The sequence below is a fragment of the Diplotaxodon limnothrissa genome, linkage group LG1 (assembly GCF_057381915.1).
Source record: "Diplotaxodon limnothrissa isolate DT_005_m linkage group LG1, D_limnothrissa_male_GT1.1, whole genome shotgun sequence".
Classification (NCBI taxonomy): Eukaryota; Metazoa; Chordata; class Actinopteri; order Cichliformes; family Cichlidae; genus Diplotaxodon; species Diplotaxodon limnothrissa.
In genome coordinates this window covers 11,732,211-11,757,804 of record NC_140596.1, presented here as the reverse complement: position 1 = coordinate 11,757,804, position 25,594 = coordinate 11,732,211, and the positions used below count along the sequence as shown (strand labels likewise).

The 25,594-nt window shown below is 40.6% G+C and overlaps 1 protein-coding gene across 1 annotated transcript in view; it reads right to left on the bottom strand.

Annotated features, from left to right (window-relative positions):
• cd276 (CD276 molecule) overlaps positions 1 to 25,594 on the bottom strand; it is a 79,037-nt gene that overhangs the window by 34,449 nt on the left and 18,994 nt on the right. The window contains exons 3-4 of the mRNA XM_085365400.1: positions 19,847 to 20,197; positions 18,079 to 18,375 (exon numbers count right to left, since the gene is read on the bottom strand). Coding sequence (XP_085221526.1) covers positions 18,079 to 18,375; positions 19,847 to 20,197 — 648 coding nt within the window. The remainder of the gene's footprint in view (positions 1 to 18,078; positions 18,376 to 19,846; positions 20,198 to 25,594) is intronic.

Below are 25,594 nucleotides of genomic sequence, written 5' to 3'. Positions count from 1 at the left end.
AAGTTTAGGGGGTTTTTTCGCTGTAAAAAGAAGTTTTCTTCCCACGCACAACGGACACTAATGTTTTTGTCACTTTTTATGGAATCAAACTCAAAATAAGGTCAGTACTTCCACGCTTTAAACGCTGCACGCTCATACTCTCTCCTGCACTCGATATATGATGCACTGTTGATCTGCACACAGCTGTTGTCACGAACGTCGCACTCGCTTACCTCACTGTCGTGAGACATTCTCGCAAAAGAAAAAAAAAAAAAAAAAATCACGGTTTTAGTAACGCAGCGTTCCTACGGGAAAGTAACGGTAATCTAATTACCGTTTTTGCAATAGTAATCCCTTACTTTACTCGTTACCTGAAAAAAGTAATCAGATTACAGTAACGCGTTACTGCCCATCTCTGCCCAGAAGTGATATCCATGTTTTATACTGTTGGTCTGTGGGTTGTGCGTGAAACAAGGTTAGCCAAAGAGCAAAATGACATGCATTTAAAAAAAATGGCAATACCATATAAACAAAAGGGGAAGAAGGTAGATTCATAACTGTTAGAATTTTTGAGTTTTACCACAGTACACATAGCCAAAAGTACAATGAATGTTACTGAACTGTCTGATGGGAAAAGCATAGGGAAACTAAGTCACAAGTATTTACAGAGAAATTATTTCAAGTCTTGCTCATATATGCCAGGGGCAAGGTTAGCGTGAATTTTCTCATCTTTACAGCTGAAGGTAATCCCATACCCAGTAGAGGGGCTAATTAACTGAATATACAGCTCAGAGCCAACTGCACGGCTGTCGTGTTAGTAATGCAGAGGGTACGTTACAGACAGAGAGGTGCGAGGATGCGTAATAGCTCTGTGCTGGCATATATAAACCGGTTATACTGCGCACCTCTACCCCAGGCCATTGCCTGGGGTAGAGGTGCGCAGTATAACCAGAATAAACTTCAGAATGGTAAAGACACTATCTGATGTGGATTTGGATACACTTATTTGTTCTGGTGCAGAATGGAATTTAAATGTCACATCAAAGAGCACAGTGAGCATCTTAAATGGCTTACTGGATGTTAACCAGTAAGCATACACTTGCATTTTACAATAAAAAAATGAACATTTGCATGCAAAGAAAATGGTGGGTGAAGAAACAGACTCAGGCGGCTTAACAGAGAGACGCAAACCATGAGGTAGCATGTCAGTAAGTGTGTGGGATGTTTGAGAATGTGACCCAGCTGTGACATGAACAACCCTTGCACTGGTGTAAAAAGAAAAACCACAAGGCACAAGACACTGCTGACCGAGTCCCTGTCCTAATGATAAGACAAGTCAGCCATGGAAGGACATGGTGAAAAAACAGGATTCATAGTACATGAAACACACTTGCAAGCCTTTTACCCAAAATGAAATCCCAAACCAGAGGTTTTGTGAAGCACACTGCATGGATATAAACACACGCACACACTCTACTGGCTACAGGATGCGATGAGCTCTTAATTTTAACCAGCATGGAGCTAACCTCCACAACTACTGTAAACTAGAACAACGTTTAATGTGATGATAAGTTAAACTTTAGCTAAAAAATGTATACAAACAATTCTGTGCACATTGTCTACCCTGCATTTGAAACCTATTCAATTAAAAAAACATGAACTATTAAAAAAGGTACACAGTTCTGATGTTTGCACAGAGACCACAGCTGCTTCAATAATGTTGAGGTTCAGGTTCTGGGGAGGAAAATCTATGACAGTGCTCCATTGTGTGTTTTTCTGTCCAGATATGCTTTTACTGCAGTTTGAGTGTTGAGATCACTGTCACTCTGAAAAATGACGTTGTCGCTGATTAGATGTTTTCCACATGGTATTGCAAAGTCAAATAAAAATCTAAGGGCACTTTTTTATCAATTTTAATAAAATCCCAAACACAAAAATCAGCCCTGAACTGTCACAGCCCCTGCACCATGTTATACAAATGGCTGTAGGCACTCACTGTTTTGCCTCTCTCCTGACCAAATCTTGACAGCAATCTTTCCACCGAGACCATTTCGGATGAGGCTTCAGCAAAAAGTAGATGGATCAAGTGAAAAGTTAACTGCATCTTTCAGGTCCATGGCTATATTTACCTAGTGTCCAGCTAACAGTTCTTAAGGGATTACCTCATTAATACTATTTTATGTCTATCAAACTGAGTTATCTTTGGCATTTTGGTAGAGTTGACTATGAAAATGGGAACAAATGTGTTTTTTTGACATGCTCCCAGTAACAAAGTTCCTAGAAATGTAATTTAAAATAAGTTTGTTATCCGTTACGTGTAAACATAACAGTGTTAAGTTAGGTGCATTTTGTATGCATGAACAATTACCCTATGGATCATTAAGTCCTTTAACAAACAAACAAACAAAAACAAATTCCTTTGAAAATGGTCAAGTTCAAGGACTCGACTAAAAATCAGTGAAAAAGCAGCCAATGCCCTTGAGAGCAAGAAATGAGAGGGGGCTCAAGACTTTTGCACATTGCTGTACTATAATAAAAATTGTAATATAGTGTGCAGCCTTAGCATAGCAGAGGAACAAAAGCGTGTGAACACTGTCTCACAAACGGCCTTCCCATGTCATCTAATACGGGCCAGGCTAACGCTCTTCTCAGCATTTCCTGTCTCCCTGTCTGCCCCGCTGGGGCCTCAATTAAAAACTCCTCTGATGTCTAGTAACTGACAGAGAGTCCATCACTTCCGCACATCCCTCTCCTCTGAGAGTGGCATTAAGATGTTGGAGGCAGAGTGGACTATTGATTTCTTTTTTCTTTTTTTTTTCCCCCCCCTTCGGGTGGGGGTGGGGGGCTTCATTTCTTCACAAGGCCATCTTCACGATTCAGTCCCTGAGTGTCAGTGCAATAATCAGGTTACAATGTTGCCTTGTCTAAATTTTTAATTAGCTATAAAACAATCACTGTCTCTGAAGATGGTGAGAATGTGTAGGAGATAATCACTAGTGACAACTATCTGTACCAAAGCAGCGTATCTGGCTGGTTGATAATGGAATAGTAGAAAAGCTATGTTACAAAAATACAAAAAACCAAGAGCAAATAGGTTTAAAACACTAAGACAAACAAGAGCTGAATCTTGTTTCTTTGGTAGCAATATTATTTTTTTAGCTATATGGTGGCAGGTCAACAAGCTGTAGCCACTTATATTATACAGTTAGGTCCATAAATCATTGGTCAGTGACAAGGTTTATTAAATTTTGCCTCTGTACACCCACAACAGTACATTTAAATCAAACAATCAAGATGTGTTTGAGGTGCAGGCATTGAGCTTTACTTCAAGGGATTTAACGAAAATTATTTGGGCAGTTCACTGGCATGTGAGACCAATTCCCTCCTTATTTCATGAGAAATCAAGCAAATAAAGGTTTTGAGGTTGAGTCCAAGTGCTGAACTTGCATTTGGCAGCTTTTCACTGGCTTTCTTAATATGAAGCACAAAGAGATGTTAATGCAAGTGAAGGATGTCATCATTAGCCTAAAAGTGAAAACAAATCTGAGCGAGAACAAAAACTGACTGGACGAATCATCACTTTGGTACATTCTTAAAAACAATGAATGCACCGGTCAGCTCACTGATACAAAAAGGCCACAAAAGACAACGATAGAGTATGACTGCAGATTCTTTCTTTTGTTTAGAAAAATCCATTCAAACCATCTAGCCAAGGCAAGAGCACTTTGTTGGAGGTATGTATTTTTGAATTGAAATGCAGAGAGTCTATAACAAAGTAGGGTTATACCAAAACAACAGGAAGCAGAAAGTAGGAGAAGGAGAAAAGGAACATCTACCGCCATGTTTAATAGAACTATCATACATAGTGGAAGCAACTCTATGGCATGGGCACATGTCCACCAATGAAACCAAATCGGTAGCGTTTGATGATGATGTGAATGCTGATAGAAGTAAGAGGATGAACATTTTCTCTCTGCACAGTGTTTCACAGCACAAATAGATAACAACCCAAAGCATACTGCAAAAACAACTCAAGAGTTTCTCAAAGCAAAGAAATGCCACATTCTTCATCAGCCAAGTCACCTGATCTCAACCCAACAGAGGGTACGCTTTAGTTACTGAAGATGAAGCCAGAGAGACCGGCACATGAAAGAATAAAGTTACGTTGAAACCAAGCACACCATTGTTTTTCTTGTGACATTACCAATACGTTTGATGTGTCACATGGCCGTCTTCCTATTGAAAAAACAAAAGTTGTATCCAAGATGGCCGACTTCTAAATGGCCACCATGGTCACCACCCATCTTGAGGAGTTTGCCCCCTCACATATACTAATGTGCCACAAATAGGACTTTAATATCACCAACCATTCCCATTTTATTACGGTGCATCCATATAAATGGCCCACCCTGTACAATGGAGCCATGTTGATGTATTGCTTGCAGAATATGATTTTAGCGTTTTCTTACTGAAATGAGCACGGCCTTCTCTAGTTGTTGCTACCTGTGCATAACGTTCAGTCTTAATGTTCCCACTCAAGCATAAGACACTTTTCCCATTCTGTGTCTACTGATGAAACCAGATACCTTTATAGAGGCTGTCTTTGGGACCAACATAGACCCTCCCTTTTTTCTTTTTTTTTATAATAAACTTTGTTTGTTTAAAAAGAAATCCAAATGATTATAAGTATTTTGAAAAGTGATAAAAATCATCATGTTTTCTTTGTATGATTTTCAATTATATGAATAAGGAAATAAATGTAAATGTAAAATTATTACATTACATTTCTAGGGATATTTTATGCATATTTTATGTTTTGGAAATGGTGTTTTAGGACACATCAAAATGAGTGATTTTTTTTAATTATTTTTTTTAAATCGCCAGCTAAAATTTTAATGGCAGTTATGACATTAAGCTAAAACAGACCATAAAACCAAATCAAACATGCCTTGTTATCACATGGTACCTTTTCCCATAATTAAATGTAATCCACTATCACTATGAAAACATGTTTTACTGCAGCTTTAGACATACATAACTTACTGAAATGTTTTTCTCTGCATTTTCTCTGTATATACACTGAAAAAACAAACAAACAAACACTTAAAGTGATGATTAAGTGAACAGATGGAACCATAACAAGAACGTCTGCATGCATAATACGTGACACATAGACAAAAATTAAATATTCCATTTCAAAATACTGAAATGTCAAAGTTCCATGGTGGATGAGCCATATTTCCAGATTCCTGATGCTCATTCCTGCGGCTCACTGCTCCGAGAACAAGCTGCAGCCTGAAACCCTCTGCAGACACTCTGTAAAGTGCACACCTATTGCTGAAACAACTCCTGTGTTGCATCAGTATAGTGCAAAGTGGGAGAGAAATATAATTCAGTATATGAACCTCAACATGACACTTATTGAACCATCCATTCGAAGTGTTCATGCCAGAAACATACCCAGTAGCTGCACTAGTTTTGTAATGGTTTTTCACATTTGATTTTCATCTCTTTAGACTGTTAAGAAGCTGTAGAACACTACATCCTGTATCTAGTGTGCTTAAGTTCTAAAAACGAAAGAAAAAAAAAGCCATATCACTTGGAAAACTTTCACTCAGTCATCATTGATTCTGTCTAGCATCCTCTGGTTAGACTTTGAAAAAGTGAGGCAGAGATTTTAAAGTATCAATGTTTGTTTATGATGTGTGAATGTGTGGGTGAATGGGTGGATGACTGGATATGTAAAGCGCTTTGGGGTCCTTAGGGACTAGTAAAGCGCTATATAAATACAGGCCATTTACCATTTACCATGAAACAAAGCCATAGTTCAAACCATCAGGAACGGTTTCTGCTTACATGACAACATCTCTGAATAAAAAATGACAGGATGTAAGCTTAACCCTGTATCACAAAGCAACGTAAGCTCTATCCAAAACATTAAAGCACTGCCTGGACCGCTTCAAAGAGCACAACTTCTTAGTATGCTTCTCCCACTGCAGTATTACTAGGAGAATATATAATGATAGATTTTTTTAAAGACATGTCTCTTTATGTCTCTGCCTAGGGCTCTCATTATAAAACAGCATTTCTCATTTTCCTGTGCTGCAGTCTTTGGTGGTTACTGAAGAGAGATGAATATTCTCAAAGCACTCGAGCTAGGCTGGACTCGGATGCTGATGCAGGTCAGCTTATTTGTGTTATTCATTTATCTCATGAAAACAACCAAAATTCCTTCAGTGATTAAACTACATTTTACCTAGTCTAGAAAAAATATAACAAATCTTGTTGCTTTTAGGCAAGTCAAAGATCAGATTTAGCTACTGAGTACTATATACATGACAGCACTGGTGCTATAAGGGATAGCACATTTTAAACATTAACATATTTTTTTTAAACCCATGTGTCCTCAAAGGAACAACAACATATTTATTTATTCAACATCCACTAGTTAAAGCAGACAGCAAAGAGGACACATAGCCTTGGAGGGAGCACGTGGCCTCTATGTAATACTATTACAGAGGGTTTGAATGCAGCCCAGGTCCTTTGCTGCGCATCTTCCCGTTGCTCAGCTGTTCATTCAGCCTCATAATAGATGCACCTATAAATTTAAAATTTCCTCTGTGATTTTTGTCAAACTTGACCTCTGACCTTGACCTTGACGTTGACGTCACTGGGATTTAAACTTGAGATTATTACACATGCACCTATGACCTATGGCAACTTGTTTCATGAGTTATCACGTTCATGGGATTTTCAGAAAACCCGACCTTGGTCAAGGTCAGAGGTTCAAGGTCACTGAGATTGTCCAAGAGCTTTCAAAATCCTGTGTCCGTTGTAGTGAGTTATCGCATTCACAGTCTTGGGTGTTCATGACGCTCGCCCGCCATACCAACAGGGTGATGATAATACCTCGCCAACTCAACACTAACTCAGCAATAAATAGCTTAAATAATAAATAATAAAGCAGTGTGGAAGCTGGCAGGAAATGATTAAAAGAAAACAATTCAAATATTTTAGGCTGTTAAACAGTAAAACAGCTTCACCATGTCCATTAAGAGCTCTTCTAAATCAATATAGTTCGTCTTAGAAAATCTAGCCATTTATTGAGTCTAAAACATAAAACAGTCCCTTCATTCACTTTTCATTGACTGTGTTTGAAGTTCTTGTAAAATACTTTGTAGCCAAAAGTCGGCACTGACATTGGTAAGAGTGTCATTATTAATGACTAAAATCACATTAAAATATAACATTTTGGCACACTTACATTCTTTCTTTACTGCAGTCATTTGACAAAAGCAAAAAGCTACTCCAGGCTTTGCTTTGACAGTTCTTTTAGAAGAGTCTCTAACAATGCCTTTAAGCTGTTCCAAAATCACTGTCAAGTTCAGCTTCTCATGGCTTATTGCTTAAATATACTTTGTCTCCTTCCAGCACTTTTAAAATACGGTATCTTGGACAGACTGAAAAAATGGCTCTGTAAATCTGTCTCTCTCAGTGGAATTTAGCTAATCACAGTCTCACAACTTGTGTGTAGCTAAGTTATTTAGCCTGAGAAAATGCTCAGCCTCTGGCTGAGAAACGAGTCAGGGACAATATGTTCATACTAATGTCCCACAAGGGTAGCCTTTCCACAAAACGAATATATTATAACTAAACAATGCCTTCTTATGCACAAATGAGGACAATTATTCTCTCATTCACCTTAGAATATCTACACTGGGGGCACAAAACAACTGAAGTAAGTTCTGAAAAAGTCAGAGTCAAACCAGATTAAATCTGAAACTGACTGATCATAATTAACATGTCAATAAATCCCTTTTTTCTATCAACAGATAGAAAAGAAGACAAGGAAAAGCGCGACAATGATGAAAGAAAAAATGAAAATGAATAAACACCAAGTTTTGCTCATTTTTTAAAAGTTAGAAAACAGAAAAGTATGTTTAACTGTCCTTGAGCACTGTATTATCTCCTAAAGCTCACCCCAGCTCAGTTACTGGCATATGAGAACACTGGTCATTCCCAGGTGTGACTATGTGAACCAGGTCACTGCTATAAACAGCAGCTATGCTAAGCAAGCATTTTCTTAATAAATAAAAACAAACTCAGTTGGGGCATGACTTTGAGACAATATTCTTTCTGTAGAACAATGAATGTCTTGAGAACCATAGGTGCAAGTTTTCAAACAGTCTGACAAGATGCACTTACACTAGGGCTTAATTATAATTACAGGTGAATATAATTTGCTCAGGGATGTGCAAAAACACTGAGAAAGGATTGAGTCACAACTACTATATGAGGCCGGTAATGTGTCAATGCATCCAATGTATTCTGTATACCTGGTTTGATGGCACATGTACTACAGAATGGATGATGATTACTTCTACCAGGACTTAGTTTTTGATTGTATTCTTCTTTTTTCAGTTACAGAATACATCTTTATAGGTCAAGGTCAAGATAATCTTTTTAACCCTCTTTAAGCAATTTGTTGAACAGCCAGCAGCAAATACAATCATCGTCAACCGTCTACACACAAACAATTTATACAAAAAAAACCCCCAAAACAAAACAAAATAAAAAATGAATTTAAAAAAAATTGCATCATGTTATTCAGAAGCACGATCGCAACAGGAACAAATTAGTTTCTTATCTATTAGTCTCGCTACTTGACAGATTATATCAGCAAACCAAATGGATGTAATCTGAACTCAGTGAACAAGGCTCCTACCATCACTGCACCTAAACGACAGAAAGACCTTGAAGCAAATGTTAAAATGAGTTTGTCCTTTGTTTTCCTCTTTTTTTAAATCATATTTGAATCCATTACAAAGCACACCGCTGTCATCTTTGAGGTTGTCTGTCCCTCGCTTTGAAGTACATGATAAATAACAAGGAAATACAGGGAAAACATTTTAAGACACTGTTGAAGAATCAATGGCAGGTTTACAATGTTCAGGATTACAACTTGAATCCTATTTTACTCTGTAACCTTGACAGCTTCTTTTCCTGCTTTGGAGTACCGGCACTAATTCTTCTCATGGTTCACAATACAAAACAGGACACACTTACTTTCATCTCTGGAAGTAAGTCATAGTTGGTGAAGCAGCACATATTTCATACCTATAAACACTTACATTATCTGGTCAACGGTGTCATCACTTTATGTCAAATAACTTTACCCAGAATTGGCGGAATAAAGAATTCCAAGGACATCAGTCATCAGTGTGCTTGTAATGTATTTTAGCAGGTATATAAACAACATCCTATAATACGAAATGTAATATCACTGATACAAAATCTCTACACACCTGAATGTGATATAGGTGAGTTGATGAAAGAAAACTTCATAAAAACAATTGTCTCAGTTACTACTGGTGTATATATTTACATATTTATTAAATTAGCTTGTGCTGTGCATTTGTCTATTTCAGTTGTGTTTTATTCAACTTCCACTGAGTTTTTTGCGCCACTTTTTGCATTTGCTGTTTTTTCCTCAAGTTACAATGTATTTTACCTCTAAGGGCTACCATCAAAAACTATGTTTTTGACATGTGGTGGAGGACAGAGAAAAGGAAAATGTAACTGTCCAAAAGCTTAAGCCTCTAAATGTATATGAGAAAATGAGAAGTTGCCCACAGAGGTTGGATGGACTGGAACATGATTAATTAACTGTACCAGTAGTAAGCAAAACAGCATGCTAGAGTTCTGTTTAATTTTTTTTTTATATAAAGATAGTACACTGAAAATGTATGCAGTGCTTATTTATTTTGTTTGTTTGTTTTTTTCATTTCACAAGCCAAATTAAATAAAATGAAAAACTTGAAAATTTGGCATTCCAAATGTTTACAGTAATGTATATTAGTATTGTTATGATACAGATAGCTTACATGTATTAAATTAATCTTGCCTAGACACCACTCTCATATCTGAACTGTAAAATAAAAATCAGATATGGCTGCAGTTTTGGCCATTCTGCTTGTCTTTGTACAAAGCCTTATGTCCAATCAGAAAATCACTTTTAAAGTTAAATACCTATCAAACAATATTTTCAGTTGTAAGTGGATTTTGCTACCTTTGGACATAGCTTGGAAGTTCCTGGTTCCACAACACACTCATAGTACAGTGAACGATCCAAACCCTGTTTGGTTTCACTTGACCCCTCTAACAGCCACATTTGGAAAATAACCCAACAAATAGCATCACTCTTATTCCGGCAGAGTCACTGACTGAAAGTGTGGAGACAGATACATTATAGATATGACAGACTCTTGTGGTGTGGGTCACTGAGCTGTCTGTGCCACTGACAAAGAGTTGCACTTACTGCGGCATCACACATGAGAAGGCCAAGTGATGAAATTAAACACAGTTGACAATATTAATAAGGTAAGTGGAGCGAGTTTGCTTCCTTGTGGACAGTTTGTCTGTAATGAGCTGCAAGTTGTCAGGCAATAGGGAGACAGGCATGGCTACAAACTCCAAGCCAGCAGGAAGATATTAATGCAACGTGAAGGGGATGTAAGTCATGCTGAACTACTGTCCATTCAAACTGGTATCATAAGGAGCACGGCCACAGCATGGCTTAATCACAGTTATTACTGTGATATTTGACACTAGGGGTTGAAATAAAGGGCTCTGTAATAGGTGCGTTTCTTTTCATGCAGTGAGTCAGCGGGTGCTTACGTAGTTTCAAGTTGAGCTGTCAGTACAAAGAGAGGTGAGCGAGTCCAGCATATGCTTGCTCAAAACCACTCTCCTTTGGGACACAGCCACACTCAGTCCATTCTTAACTTCCATTTCACACTTGGCAATCAATTACTGCTCTCTAGAGCTATTGAAGAAAAGAGTCACCTATCCCGAGAATAAGCTAAATCTCTCAACGACTCCTAATTGAAAACACATTATAGCGCTAGACAATGGTTTTTGTGTGTTGCCAGGCACTAATTTGGACTGCTTGCATGCACAGAACAAAGCAATTTACTGAGGTTGCAAACATCCTTTGCAGGACAATACTTCATAGTGTTATCAGGTGCAGAGTTTAAACATCAAATAAATGGGCTGAATAATTAAATAACCAAACTTTGAAGGTGTGCCCAGTCATTCGTTGGTGGTTATTCTCCCAGCAACTCTAAAAAGCTGAAACTAATATGATTTCATATCGTGAAGCCAAGACAGATGCCAGACCTCCCGAAACCAATCCCTCTTACAGGATTTACAGGGAGCTGTGTGAAATGTACACTGCAGGGCCCGACTGGTCCCAATGATAGTCCATGCTATGAGTCCGAATCAAAATGAAATCGATCAATAACAAAAGAGGACTTTTGTGTGTTTACTACCATCATAAATACAGTGTCCTGAAAAGAAAAGCGAAGGTAGACATAGAGAGACAGGTTTCCACCAGGCTGGGAACAGACATAAAGATGTCAACCTCTACTTTGTGGGAAGGCAGCAGAGGCTAACGTCATACTGTGTTGGTACAATGCCAAAGCTGGACCCCGTTTTGATTAAATACAGAAGACCAAAATAAAAACTGAGAGGTGTAGTCTTGTAGAAACTAGACACATTCATTCACTAATGTAGTCTGTGTGTAAATGCACATAGACAGAAACTGTTCTTAGAAGATAAAATACTGAACATAAAAGAGAGGAAAAATTCCCTATGTAGTAAGAAATGCTCTAGCCAGGGTCCTAAGCTTTTTGGACAGTTTACAATTTTCAGAATTTTGCCTTTCTATATCACCACTATAAAAAAGTGAAGTAATATACATAATGAATTGCTGGTCTACTAGCTTAGTAGCATTTAACCAAAGAAGCAAAAATGCTTCAGCTTCTATCAACAGTTAACACTGCTGAGCCATTTGCAGACATACAAAGCCAAGTCTACCTTTACCATGTTTGATAGGTGATTTGATATGTTCTGAATTATGAATGCTTCCTTCCCATCCCCATAATATTCTCATGTGATCACGGTGGTACAAGTTCATCTTGGCTTCATTTGTCTAAAGAATCCTTTTGGATGTTTACTAGCAAAGTCTACTTCCTGTTCTTGAGTGCTACCACTGACAGGTAAACCCTCATTACATTCATGAATGCACTGTTTGTGGACTTGACAATGACATGCCTAAACAAGTGTCCTTACTTGTCTGTAAAGGGGTATTTCTTGATCAAATAGAAAAGAGTATTTCTTCTTTTTTTAAGACTGTGCCAAATTGTTGATTTGGCCTCTCCTAAAGTTTTTGCCATTGCTCTAAATTGGTCTGTTTTCTTTTCGCCACAATGACAGCTTCTTTTGTAGCACCTCTCTGGTCAACATACTGAGAGTTTATAGAAAGCCCTATCAAAGGTAAATTGAACAATTGGAAATAATTTCACACCAGTTTATTTCCTTAATTTGTCATTAAATAAGAAAAAGCCAGGTCACACATGGCCACGGTACTGCATATCAGTCAAGTTTCCAATTATTATTCAGCCTATGAAAAATGTAAAAATGGGTAACTGTTATATCACCTCGACTGCTTCATTTCAAATCAGTTGTGGTGATGACCAGAGTCACAATTACAACAAATGTGTTATTGCCCAAAAGCTCAGAAACCTGACTGTAGGTCAGTGTTGCTTTTAATTGTAGCAAAGAAAAACATTCTGACAACCTGACAATGCCAAAAGCTTTGCAAAACCACACAGATCAGCAACTGCCCACAACGAAATATAACCCAACAATCCCTCAGAGCTGCTAACTGTACTGGGACCATGACAAATAACATTGCCTGGGCCATAATACAGGGATAAAATTTCCTATACTGAAGGCCCAGAAGAGGACGTCTTAGAGCACTGACAGCAGCAAGTGGCCTGGAGTTAATAATCCTGATAGGAATTAATGTGCTTACAATGGTGCATTGCTGCCTACCTGAATTTATTTTAGATTGCCTACATTACTTCATCTGTCTATTGGGTTGTTTTCCCTAGCTGGGCTGCAGATAACACAGAGCATACATTCAGCAAGAGGAAGAAGGCCTGTTTGTGCACTGGACACTAATTAATACAGTCGAGAAACTTGCTTGCTTGCTGCTCTGCTGACAACAGATTCATTTATACTGGGTTTTTTTTCTGTTTCTCTGACGGCTCTGTTAATTGCATTTAAATTAGACTTTGTTCAACAGAGAACCAGGGCCAACACAGTGGTTTGTTGTGGAATCTAGAAGCAAAACCTTGATTTGGGGCAAAATATTCCCCCAACATTGACGGACAGAGCTTTTGATAAGAGATCCTACTGAAGTAAGATGCAAACATGCTTGTAAAATATGTCATGAATAATTGCAATTACTACATTTCACCACAACAGCTACTCTAATGAGAGAAACTTTAAAGCAGCAGATACTGCATCTTTCTGTTTAGCCCTTTAGCAACTGGAGTACAGCAATGCTTTTACTTCAATTTGAGATACATTAATGTTTCAAACTGCTGCACAATTTTTTCTTCAGGGATTCTAGGAGAAAATAAATAACGTATATGACAACATTCTGAGAAAACAGTCATTGAAAGTCTTAGAAACAGCAGAGAGCTGGGTGTTTTATGGGTTGAATGAGTCTGGCAGGTGGCTATTTAGATGGCAATATGATGCCAGGATTAAGCTTTGAAAACGTAATGACACAGACTGAAAAAAGTTGTAAGAAGCAAGCTGGCACACATCTAATGATGTAAAATAATACTTCTAAGTGGAATGAATACAGAATATTTTCACAAACCCCACTTACCATTAGCACCTGTGTTAGAATCCGTCTGCCTGACAAAGGTCAATGTTTGTATTAAAAATACTTTTTAACCTTGATTTATCCAGCGAAGGTTGAATATGTATGCATTTGTTTCACAATTATACAGTAACAAACAATCTCCTTGGGGATACACTGCAGGCAAAAGTTTGTGGGTTGCCCAGAAAAGACTCTCAGAAAGAAACTGTTAAGGTATAAACATTAATGTTCACCATCAGGCATGTATTTGCATAAGAGTCTTTCATAAAGCCAAATGAGTTGAGCAATCCTTTAGATATTATGAGCTGAAAGGGATTTAAGGGCGGTTAGTATTAGTTAGAGTTAGGGTTCATGCATGGTAAAAAATGTCATGTACTGCTTACGAGCAAGAAGATTGGCGATTGTTGCAAAGCAAGCAAAACACACACAAACAAAGCCAATCCCAACCATTTGTGCCATCAGCACATTGTCTCACACCAAGAAGATTCTGGGTTTCCACCCCTGTCAGGGCAGAGAAGTTAAAATGTTCGCTGTGCTTGTGTGGGTTTTCTCTTGAGCTCCGAAGGAACCACAGAGGAATCGAGTTTCTCCTACCATCAAAGACACACTAGGTCTTTCATCAAAGTGATCAAGTACCACCAAGCTGCTCCTAATATTAAGGATTATTTAAATACCAATAAAGAATTACCCTACACGGATCAGTATAAAATAACTTAAGAAACTGTAAACTGCCCTTTTACCTAGCTTCCTTAGCTAGGGTCTACAAAGAACTACACAATGCCTTTGAGCACTTGACAGAGGACATTCTAGAAAAAGTTTTTCTTTAATACTTTTGCTCCACAGCAAAACCTTTTTTAGGGTCACACCAACATTTTCACAATAATATAGTAGGGTGCTGGTTTTGAGGCAATTTTAGTTGAGCCGGTGAAGCTGCCTAATGATCATGGAAGTCTTAACATAAGGTGGTAATCACCTCAGAGGCTGCTCCATTCCTCTTTACACAAATAAGGGTACTTACTGAATTAAATCTGAAAAAGACCCAATCATGGCTAAAATATTAAGAGTTGGAAAATGTAAAAAAAAGAAAAGAAAAGAAAAGAAAAATGATGAGGTTAAAAATAGTCATTTTCCCAATGATTGTTCAGGCAGTGTACAAAACAACAGTGCTAACCTTTAACTAACTCTGCTACCCAATGAAACCTTGAAAAATGTGTAAAGATAGTAAAATCCAGCAGGAAATTTTCCGTGCTGGGTGGGATGGCCTCACATTCCATCTGCAAGTCTATCTCCAGTGTGTCAGGTCATAAATGCCACAGCTCTGGGCTCAGCAAACATTGTTGTTTCCATCTTACTTTCTGTCATCTACTTCATACCCCTCCTAACTCTGCCTCCCTTGCTCCCTCTATCTCCCTAAATCATCTCTCTATCTCCTTCCTTTCCTCACTCGATCTCCATCGGCACACTTTTCACTGTAAATGCTGTGCCAGCAGAGCAATGCCGGGGAAATGGTGCCTTTCACATTGAGAGAGCAAGCAGACGGAGTGGGGGTGGTGCTGGAGGGGGTGTTCAGTGACAGTCCTGAAACCCAGCCATCAGACAACACACTGCAGCAATCACACAGCTCCAGAAGATGGGATACACTGCTAAAGCTCTACATTCAGAAAAGGATCTGGAAATCAGAAAAAAACAATGATAGGAGACAAACTGCTGATCCCCAAAACATAATTGTTTTTGACAAGAACAAAGTGGTCAGAATAGGTTGCGAGTGTGAGACAGTGAACGGCCTCAAGAAAAGAGAAGGGGGAAGGGAGGGAGGTTCACAGGCACACTGTCCAGGCAAACAAATAGGCAATGGTTCATTTGAGGACAGAGGCTGCGCCTTTCCATCATTCAACTGTTCATTAATACCAACTATTCCTGTGGGTCTCCCCACACCTAATCTGTGCTTCACTCTGCAAATTTATCAATATCCCAGCAACACAAAAAACGTTCTCTACTCCAGGACCTCAGCTTAAAAGCTGACCAGCACTCTGCAGGGCATTGCTAAAACAGTCTCAGAGATGTCTGATGATATCTGCATATGCTGTGTGAATGCTTTGTTGGAAGTTAAGATGTTTATGGTGCAGAAGTTTAAATTGTACTAACAGGAAAAGAGGTATGAGTATGTGTTAAGGAACACTTTACACAGACTCTCAACATGTTGCTCATGCCAGACTACATAGTGCTTGGCTCAGTTTGGGTAAAGGGTTCATTTTCTCAAAATTAACCTTGTCAAACTTGTGTTCTGCCTGGGGGAGATTTGTATTACTATTGTAATTTTTCAATCAAAGACTGGGGAGAGTGTGAAATTTGAACATGCTTGTTCACACTTTACCTCTTCTCATCTCTCTCTCTCACGCTCTCTCTTTACTCTCTTATTTCTTACTCTTTTTTTTCCCCCACATTCATAGTCCATTTAGAATTTTAAGCAGATTTCACCCATTCTTATAATAGGATTCATCCCTGCCTGAGTGTGGTGTGCTGTTCCTAAGTGTATACAGCAAGCGCATTCGCAATATCAACTCAAGCTCGGCACACTCTGCTACTCCAGCAGAAGAGTTCTGCTAGGTCAGAATTAATTACACAAACTGTTAAGTACACACCAGCTGTTGTAAACAAATGCAAATACATTTTCATTTCAAACAAGCCCTCTTGTATCGTGACACACAAAATACTATAAATCTTCTGTGTGTTTACTTACAACTTGGGCCATCATCAAGCTGTGCTGCCGCTCCTACTGAGAAATTACTCTTATTCATGTGCACCCAGTTGCTGAAAATTGCAATCACCACTGCTTTAATTAAGGGTTCCCCTAGTTTATTTGTGGATTTGCTTCTTTTGTTGTCTCCGTTTGTTACAACAAGTTTCAACGCAGTCTTTAGCCAGACACATTTTTGGACTATTTTGGTTTTTGTTGTCTTCTTTGATTGGGTTTCTTGACACAGGTTTTCTTTGATGTTTAGTTTGGGGAAAAAACCAAAACCGTAGAATGATATATAAGAATAGCTTTACCATCAGGGAACAAATCTGTAACGTTTAAATGTCTGGATTCCCATGTACAGGCTGTATTATTAATAAAAGCTATGCAAATAAATAAGAAAAATATTGTTGTGGTATTGACTTGCCTCTCCTAGAAAAAACAAAAAGACCAACTGCATGACCTTTTAAATCACTAGCCCAGAAGGCTTCATCAACATTTTTCAAAATGGAAGACTTTTGTTTGTAGAGAGGAAACAGAGGAGTGAAAGAAAATAACACTATTATATCTATCTCAGCAAAACCAGAAATAGTCCATCAATCCAGCAAATGGAGAAGGGTAATAGCCACCACAGACTATTTTAACAATTACTTTACTTCCCTTCAGTCGTATTTCATTCACACCGTGTTTTTAATACCTTTCTACTCCCCCAATGGTACTTCTGACTGGTTATCTGTGCTGTTTTAAAAGAGGCCAACCAAATTGTTAGAAAGGCCACCTTCCCTCAGCCATCCAGTCCTGCCAATCGGCCATCCTGTTTCCAGACAGCACAGTCATTTCCCAGCCCAGTGGAGCAGCACTCCCTGACCTCTGCCTCGACCTCCGCCTCAACAACCCAAGCTCCAGCACCAGCTTCAGCCCAGAGAGCAGGCTCGGGCCACCTCTACTTATTTATGAGCCATTTCACACAGTGCTGCTCCCATTAGAGACCCAGCCTTGGCCCACCTTACACGGTACTCTCCTTGCACTTAACACATAGAATACACCAGCAGCGCAGGGGGGACATGGATGGTAGGTGGTGGAGGGTGGGTGTAGGAGACTATTAGACCTGTCATACAGGTACTGTCACACATATTGCTAAAGATTACATAAAACAATGAAAGAGAGGACAGCACATCATCCTGATCCCTGGTTAGCAAATGCTTCCTGCAGACAGCTGCTGGGAGGCCAATTGCTTCTTACTGCACATTCTTTCATTATCTGCTGAATAGCTATTTGACTATGCTTAGGGAAATAATAACTCACTGATCTAATTTAACAATGCACAAGAACTGATAGGTTATGCTTATTGGACCATAATTGGACATTTCATTATTTCTCATTCATTTCTTTATATCATTACTGTGACTTAGAAAGGGAGAAAAAAGTTAAGCATCCACAGCAGAAAATTCAACTCATTGATTGATTAACAAAAGCGTACAAGACTTTAATAAGAAATGCTACATATTTATGAATGAACAAAAAAAAATGCAGTGTAAGCTGGTTACGTTAAAAAACGTTGGAAACCAATGAGAATTTGCTTGTTCGCTCCCCACATGAATGAGAAAACTTTTATAAATCCCACCTGTGACTGTAACGGAGATGTAGCCCTCCTCTCCAAGTATTGGGTTGATCAGTCGGCAGCTGTAGGTACTGTTGGGCTCCAGCACCACTGTTAATACACTGGTCACGGTAAACAGCCCTTCTCCATTGGCCACAACTGAAGTGGTGATATTCTCTGTCAGGTTGCGCCCGCCCGCGTCCTGCCATATGACATCACCCTCAGGATAACCACCATAGGAAACACAAGTCAGGGCAACCTCATCACCTGGCCGCAGGTTGGATTGAGGCTCTAAAGTCACCACGGGCTTGGAATAGGGTGCTGGGGAAAAAAATGTGCACACAAAGAAAGATAAGATATGGGTTAGGACTGAAGGAGGGAGTGAAGAAAAAAAGAGGACTAGGATGAGTAAAGACAGGTGAGAATAGGGATAAGAGAGCAGCAGAGCCATACTGAATTCACTAGTTTTAGATTCTCTGCAGTGAGTGTCACCCTGGAAACTGTTTGACATGATTCCCATTAAATTCTTAATTATATTTAGGGAGCTTAGCATAACACAGTGCTTAAGATCCCACAGACAGCATCTGCGGCACATCCTGATGCTGCATCTCTACACTCTAACGCCACTCTCTCTGGAGACCCAAAGCACTGAGCCACTCCCAGAAAGAAAAATATAGTGCAAGCGAGTGAGGAGGAGGCCTGGGAGAAAACTGCCATGCTGAGAGATTTGGGACGACTCAGCCTATGGCACAGAAAAGAGTGTAGAGGGGTGGAGGTGAGGGGTGAGTCGTCAGCCTCGGCTAGAATCACGCTTTTCCAATCCCTTGAGCTGAAGCATGAGTACAGAGGTGGCGAAGAAAGAGGCTGCTGTATTCCCAGAACCAATCATTGCACAACAAACAATGGGGTGGAGCTGAGGGCGAGATGAAATAAGTTTGTGCTGCTTTTTGAAAAGTGGACTCTCAATACGAAGACGGCTATAGTGTGGCACACACTAACTTCCTCAGCTGTCCATTTGACTGACAGATTTCCGTTGAGAGTTCCATTCATTTTCTTTCAGCGCAGCTGAAGGAAATCTGCAGTGTTACTTTAAATGCTGGCTAAAAATAGAATACCTATCATTCTAATGCATAAAATGAAACCAATTTGTCACCGTTGGAGGCAGTGCTGTCCCTTTCCCCGGCAGAGGGGAAAAAAAGAATACATATGAAACATATTCATTAGCACTGCCTGATGCATAAAACAGAAACAAACTCATAACAGATACAGAAATGTGAGAAGGGATGAAAGGCACAAAGTACCACTACAAATAAAAAGAAGAATCCCTGCTGTCAAAGTGGGATGTGTGGTTACCCAGAAGAGAAGATGTTAGCGATGGCTGATTGACCATAACAACGGCTAATAATCAATGTCATCAGATAATGATGACAGAATCAATGTTTGACCAAAATCAATGCTTAATAGCCCAGAGGAAACTATTTACATCTTGAGAAAGGAATTTATCCCAAAGAAGTTAATTGTACGAAAGTTAAATTGATTATATTTAACTGGTGCATATATGCTCATTATGTAGTTGTTGTTAGCGATACTAGATCAAGGTGAATTCATAAAAATGTGCAACTCTATTTCTTTAGCCTAATTCAAGAATCAGAATGAGAATACTTCATTAATCCCTACGGAAATTATGATTCCATTACACCACGAATGTAGAATATAGCATTTATCGATCTTGAAAAACACTTTTCACACTTTGTGCATTTTAATGTGTCACAGACATCACAGCTTGACTTACCAGCCACCTGCAGCAGCAAAGCAGCGCTGCCAAAGTCCTGCACCCTCACAAAGCAGGTATAGCTGCCTTCATCAGCCACCACCACCCTGCTTAGTAGGAGTGAAGCATTGCCCAGGCCCAGCTGGTTGGGAAACAGTCTGGTACGGTTGGCGAATCTCTCTGCCTGGTCTGCCAGCTGGTCGTGTCCCTCCAAGTACCTATGCACACTGCGTTGTGTGTCTGTCAACTGCCAGAAGACACTCAGATCGGACAGGTTGAAGGGGTTGGTGTGGTTAAAGGAGCAGCTGAGTACCACATCACTGGAGTGCAACGCCACAACTGGCTGCTCTGGGACATTCAGTTCCAACACAGCTATAAGAAAGAACAAGCATTACATGAGTATAAATAAAAAGAAAACACTGGGAAAAATACCAGTACTGTAAAGAAATGTTGTATTCTGTCAGCAACAGAAAAAAAATTAATTTATTAAATATACTTTTGGACATTTTTCCAGCAGACATCTGTAGTCAGAAGCCTTTACTATGCCAATCATGCATGCCAAGCATTATCTCTTTGCCCCTTGGCTAGCCTAAAATAAACAATAAATAGTATTATTAAAGACTATTTGGCTCATGTGTAGTATAAACATAAAGTATTCACTGAATCACAGTATTAATTCAGTGTTCAAATGTGAAAGACTGACACCTACTCAAATGTGAATGTCTTTGAAAATGAAATCAATGCTGCATTTTGAAATGGATGCTGTGACTGAAACATCCACTTTGGGCAGCACAGTAGCATAGAAAAGGCGAGACGAGATGAAGGCGAGAGGGGGATGAAGAGTGGAGATCTGGAGGTAAGCATTAGGACTTTGTTTGTGTTCCTATAGGCCTTGCCTCCTGGCGATGGCTCAGTGTGCTGAAACTCAGCAACGGAAGCAACAACATCAGTATAGCTTTAGGTTAAATGTTAGTTAAATCTAAAAAGACTTTGGTGGTGATAGCGGTGGAACATAAATGCAGAAACGTGTGTTTTTGGAGAGTAAAAAGTGACTGTGCTTCGTACTCAGAGGCTGTGCATCTGTATGTATGCATTTTGTCTGTCTAGACTAGGCCAAGCACAAAGACACAGCATAATCATTGTGGATTAGTAGCCATTGCAGGCAGTCTAAAGTACATCCATGGTATTCTCAAGAGTCAGCATTCTCCATTGATCCCTGTCTGCTGTTATACAACTCTGAGACACTCATCAGCATCACAGGAGAGAAAAAAAGCCAGTCGGCCCCTGGAGCAATACACTCTATGCTCAGGCTCTCTAATTGTTATAATCACAGCGTCATTTTAGCCTCAGCACCCCTTTTTGAGCTCTGTCTATCTCACAGCCAATGTCAATGTTGAATCACTTTGCTATGAAGGATATTTGACTGCTGCAGAGGTGCAGTAATTACTTTGCCTATTAACAACAAACAAGTCTTTCATCTGAGAGGGTTCATATATGGATGGATATTGCAAAGTCAAGGCAGACCTATTTTCAATCACATTCAGCCAATCCCAGCAAGGTGGCCTCCACATTACACCCCCCAATACCCTGCTCCTCTGCAGGAACAGTGCCACCTACTGGATTACCTCTCAACTGCAGATGAGGACAGGAAAAAAGCGTCGATTTATGCTAGTAGAATCTCTTGTATGCAGAATACAACTGCATATAAATGGCTAAAACTGAAAACACAATGAGGTTTCTGTGTTTTTACCCAAGTAAAAAAGTTACAGTGAAGGACACGCTGCATAAAGCAAAAACAGTAACATAAAAGCAAAAGCACAAAACTGTTTCTCTTACAGAAGACCATCATATCTGTGTCATAGGTTAATGAGTTGGTATTACCTCAGAGTGTCTGCACCAACAAAGTGCCAGTCACAACAATTCTCTTATCCTCAAGGTGAAAATGGCAGGAGGCTTTTTTTCTGTGATTACAAAAGCTCTACTGTTGTTGTGGGTGTTTTCTATCTCCCTATACTGTGCACACATTCACTCAGCATGACTACACAATACAGAAGGGTTATCACACCAAAGCGTGGCAGAAGCAGGTGGCATTCTGTCACCACCAATGGGGATAACTGAGCAAATTTCTAGAGTTTGTATTGGCACTGTCTTAGAAGACAGTCCAACCTTTGTGGCAACGAACAGGTTGATGGTATTTTTTGTATAAGTAGAGGGTCAGTGACGGCCTCTACGAGACATGCATGTTGAGGGAGGAGGAGAGAGAGCAATTAAATCACTCCCCGAGCAGCCTGGGATGACTCACACCACTGAGTTCGTACACGAAGGGGGAAGGGAAGAGGGGAATAAGAAAGAGAGGCTGGTGTTGAGCTCACACTTAAAGATAATATCTGGAAACAAGCCAAGGAAGAGGCTGTGGTGGAGCCTCACACACTAATCCCTCAACCCGGACCAGAGCCATGTCAGAGAAGAGAGAGAGATAGAAACTCCCCTCTCTCATTCTACATCTCCACCTCTTCCCACCTCTTTCATTCACTGCTTCTTTAAGCAGTGACCTACCACTCACTCCAAGGCCCTGTGAGGACACAGCTCTACACAGGGACCTTGTGTAGAGACACCGACTTGGGTTTGGAAAGAGAACACAAGGGGGGAATTTTGCATTGCATCAAGGGGAGGGGATTGGACAGGAGAGGAGGGCAAGCTAGGCCGGCTGACGTCATGGAAAACGCACATCTGATGTCCTATTCGTCAGAGGTGAAGCACCACAAGCCAAAGCGAATGAGCACACGCGGTTTTTGATCTGCTGCTGCTTACAACCGAAATCATTTATACGTTTAAGTGCAAACAGCAGAAATCTACATATATTTAAATACGGAAAAAAGAGATATCGGATTGCCCTCTAAAAAAATCATTTGAAATATAATGGTAGCAATGCATGTAAAACATATACAAAAGCACAAAATTGTTGTTTTGTTATGGGGGGTTTTATTCACCTGTGCCTACATAATCTTTGGTTTATAAAGCTGTATGCACTAAATGAAATCAACTCATATTGTTGAGGAGTACTTGTGGTGAGGGCTAGTTCTTTTAGGTTCAGCAGCTAACAAGATGGTGTATCGGTCAGGATACAGGAAGGAGGACAACAGGCTTCCACTTTGCTGGATTGTCACCGCCAGCTGTTTTATTGCCACCTAGATGCTCAGTGTTGCCAGCAGTCTGTAGTAACAAACAAGTTGCCATGAGTATATAACTATATACAGCAACAGCTTCACTAAGATACATATAAAGGATTAAATGAAATAAACCAACACATCCATCTGAATATACACATAACAGGACATATATAATTTGAACTACGCCAATCTTACATCTCTTGCTCCAAACACAGAAAAGGACACAATTAAACACAGTGAGAATGTCATACATAGCCGAAGCATCCACTCTAACTGTAAACAAAGGTCTTTGGCGCCATCGTGTGGCCGAATAAAATTACTACATAATGGCGGCGGCCGGCGGCACATGCTTCGAGTCACGAGATGAAAAAATGCGGTGCTACAATGCGGTAGAATGTAACTAAAGCCGCGGCCAACATCAGAATCGGAAAATGAACATATTTAAGGAAACTTTACTTCCAGTCATGAACTTAACACTCGGAGCATCACGTGAAGGATGGCAACCAGGAACACAGCTTACGAGGTAACAGAACTAACACTGAAAAAATCTCCCCTTCTCGAGTAGCATCGCGATACCCCCAACTTCTGCCTACGTCATTTCCTACGACTCCACCCCACACAATATTGCAGAACATAGACATAAAATCCCAGAGCCTTTTATACAGCCGCCCCCAAATGTGGTTACACATTTGCTCCCCGAAAAAGGGCTCCCTAATCAGTTGAGGGAGGCGACTTGCTATTCTGCTTAGTATCGCTGTCTTCCGATGGCACGGCAGGTAAAACTACCAACCGAGCAACTGGTCTGGTGTAAACACGTCCATTAACGTTCACATCAGCAGATCGGACAAGTCCATCATCACTACGATGAACCTTAATCACATGGCCTATTGGCCACAAGGCTCGAGGCAGCTGTGGATCTGCAACCATAATAACTGCCTTTTCCAGAAGTTCAGGAGGAGTTGACTGCCACTTCTGCCTTGCCTGTAAGCCAGGCAAGTATTCCCTGATGAATCTTGCCCAGAACTGATCAGCAAGAATCTGTGAGTGCCTCCAACGTCGCCGACTGAGGTTCTCTGTCTCAGAGTAGACCACCTGGGGTAGTGATCCATCAGGCCGCCCCATGAGGAGACTATTGGGTGTCACAGGGTCCACATCGGCGGAAACGTAGCCTAAGGGCTTTGCGTTAAGGATCAATTCAACCTCAAGCAGAACTGTACGGAGTACCTCCTCGTGAAGAGGTTGGGAACCCACACAGGTGCGCAGAGCTGTCTTCACTGAACGGATTTCCCTCTCCCATACACCTCCGAAATGTGGGGCTGCCGGGGGGTTGAACTGGAATCTGATCTTCTGACGGGCGAGCCTCCCTTGCAATGTCTCTGACATGTTGGCAAAGGCTTCTCTGAGTTCTCGTTCTCCCCCTTTGAAATTGGTCCCACAGTCAGACCATAACTCTGCCGGTGTCCCTCTTCTGGCTATGAATCGCCTCAGGGCCATGAGGAACGCATCCGCGTCTAAGCTACTTAGGAGATCAAGATGTACCGCCCTCGTCGTCATACACTTGAAAATGATTCCCCAGCGTTTCTCATGACGTCTTCCTACCTTCACAAACATAGGCCCGAAACAGTCAACACCGGTTGAGTAAAAGGCTGGTTTGTACAGTCTAAGCCGAGCAGCTGGAAGGTCAGCCATCTTGGGAACAGAGGGTTGTGCCCTCCAACGCTGACACTCAGGACAGGTTCGCTGGTGCTTGCGAATTGCCTCTCTTCCACGCAGTATCCAGTAAGACCTCCGCAGCTCCGCGAAGACCCGTTCGGGGCCTGGATGATGCAGATCAACATCATATTTCTTGATAAGCAGGCGTGTGAAAGGGTGTGAAGGATCCAAGACAATCGGATGCAATATAGGTCTGTCCAGACCTTCTAGGCGTCGCAACCGACCCCCTACTCTGATGAGGCCGGCTGAGGTATCCAGTTCAGGTGCCAGGGTAAGCAAGCGGCTTCTGGATGAGACAGGTTTTCTTTCTGAAAGCAATCTGCACTCCTCGGGAAATGACTCCTGTTGAGCCTGCCGGAGGATGGCCTGTTCAGCATTCTGATAGTCCTCGGCACTAGATGGCGCAGTCGAGAGTGCCTGACCACAAAGCTCTTTAACAGTAACATCCAAGAGCTCCTGCCAAGTCTTGCACGCCATTCCATCCTGACAGGTAGGTGTGGAGGTGATAGAGGTTCCACAGAAGACTGTTTTCCGGAGCTCAAGTTCGTCATTACTGGGCTCGGAGCTCGGGTTCTCTGGCCATGTGTCAGGACTGTTGAGCAGAAAGGGGGGTCCATTCGACCACCGATTAGGCACTTTGAGCTCGGCCAGAGCCTTCCCTCTCGTCAGGTCATCCGCTGGATTACTCTCTGAGTCTATGTAGCGCCAGGTACAGTGTTCCGTCAACTCCTGTATCTCAGCTACCCTGGCTCCTACAAAAACCTTGTAGCGGCAGGACTGTGAGCTCAACCAGGTAAGAACAGTGGTCGAATCAGACCACAGGACTGTTCTTTCAATCGCTGAGGTGAGTTCCTTATTCAGGGTACTGGCCAGCTGCGCTGCCAGC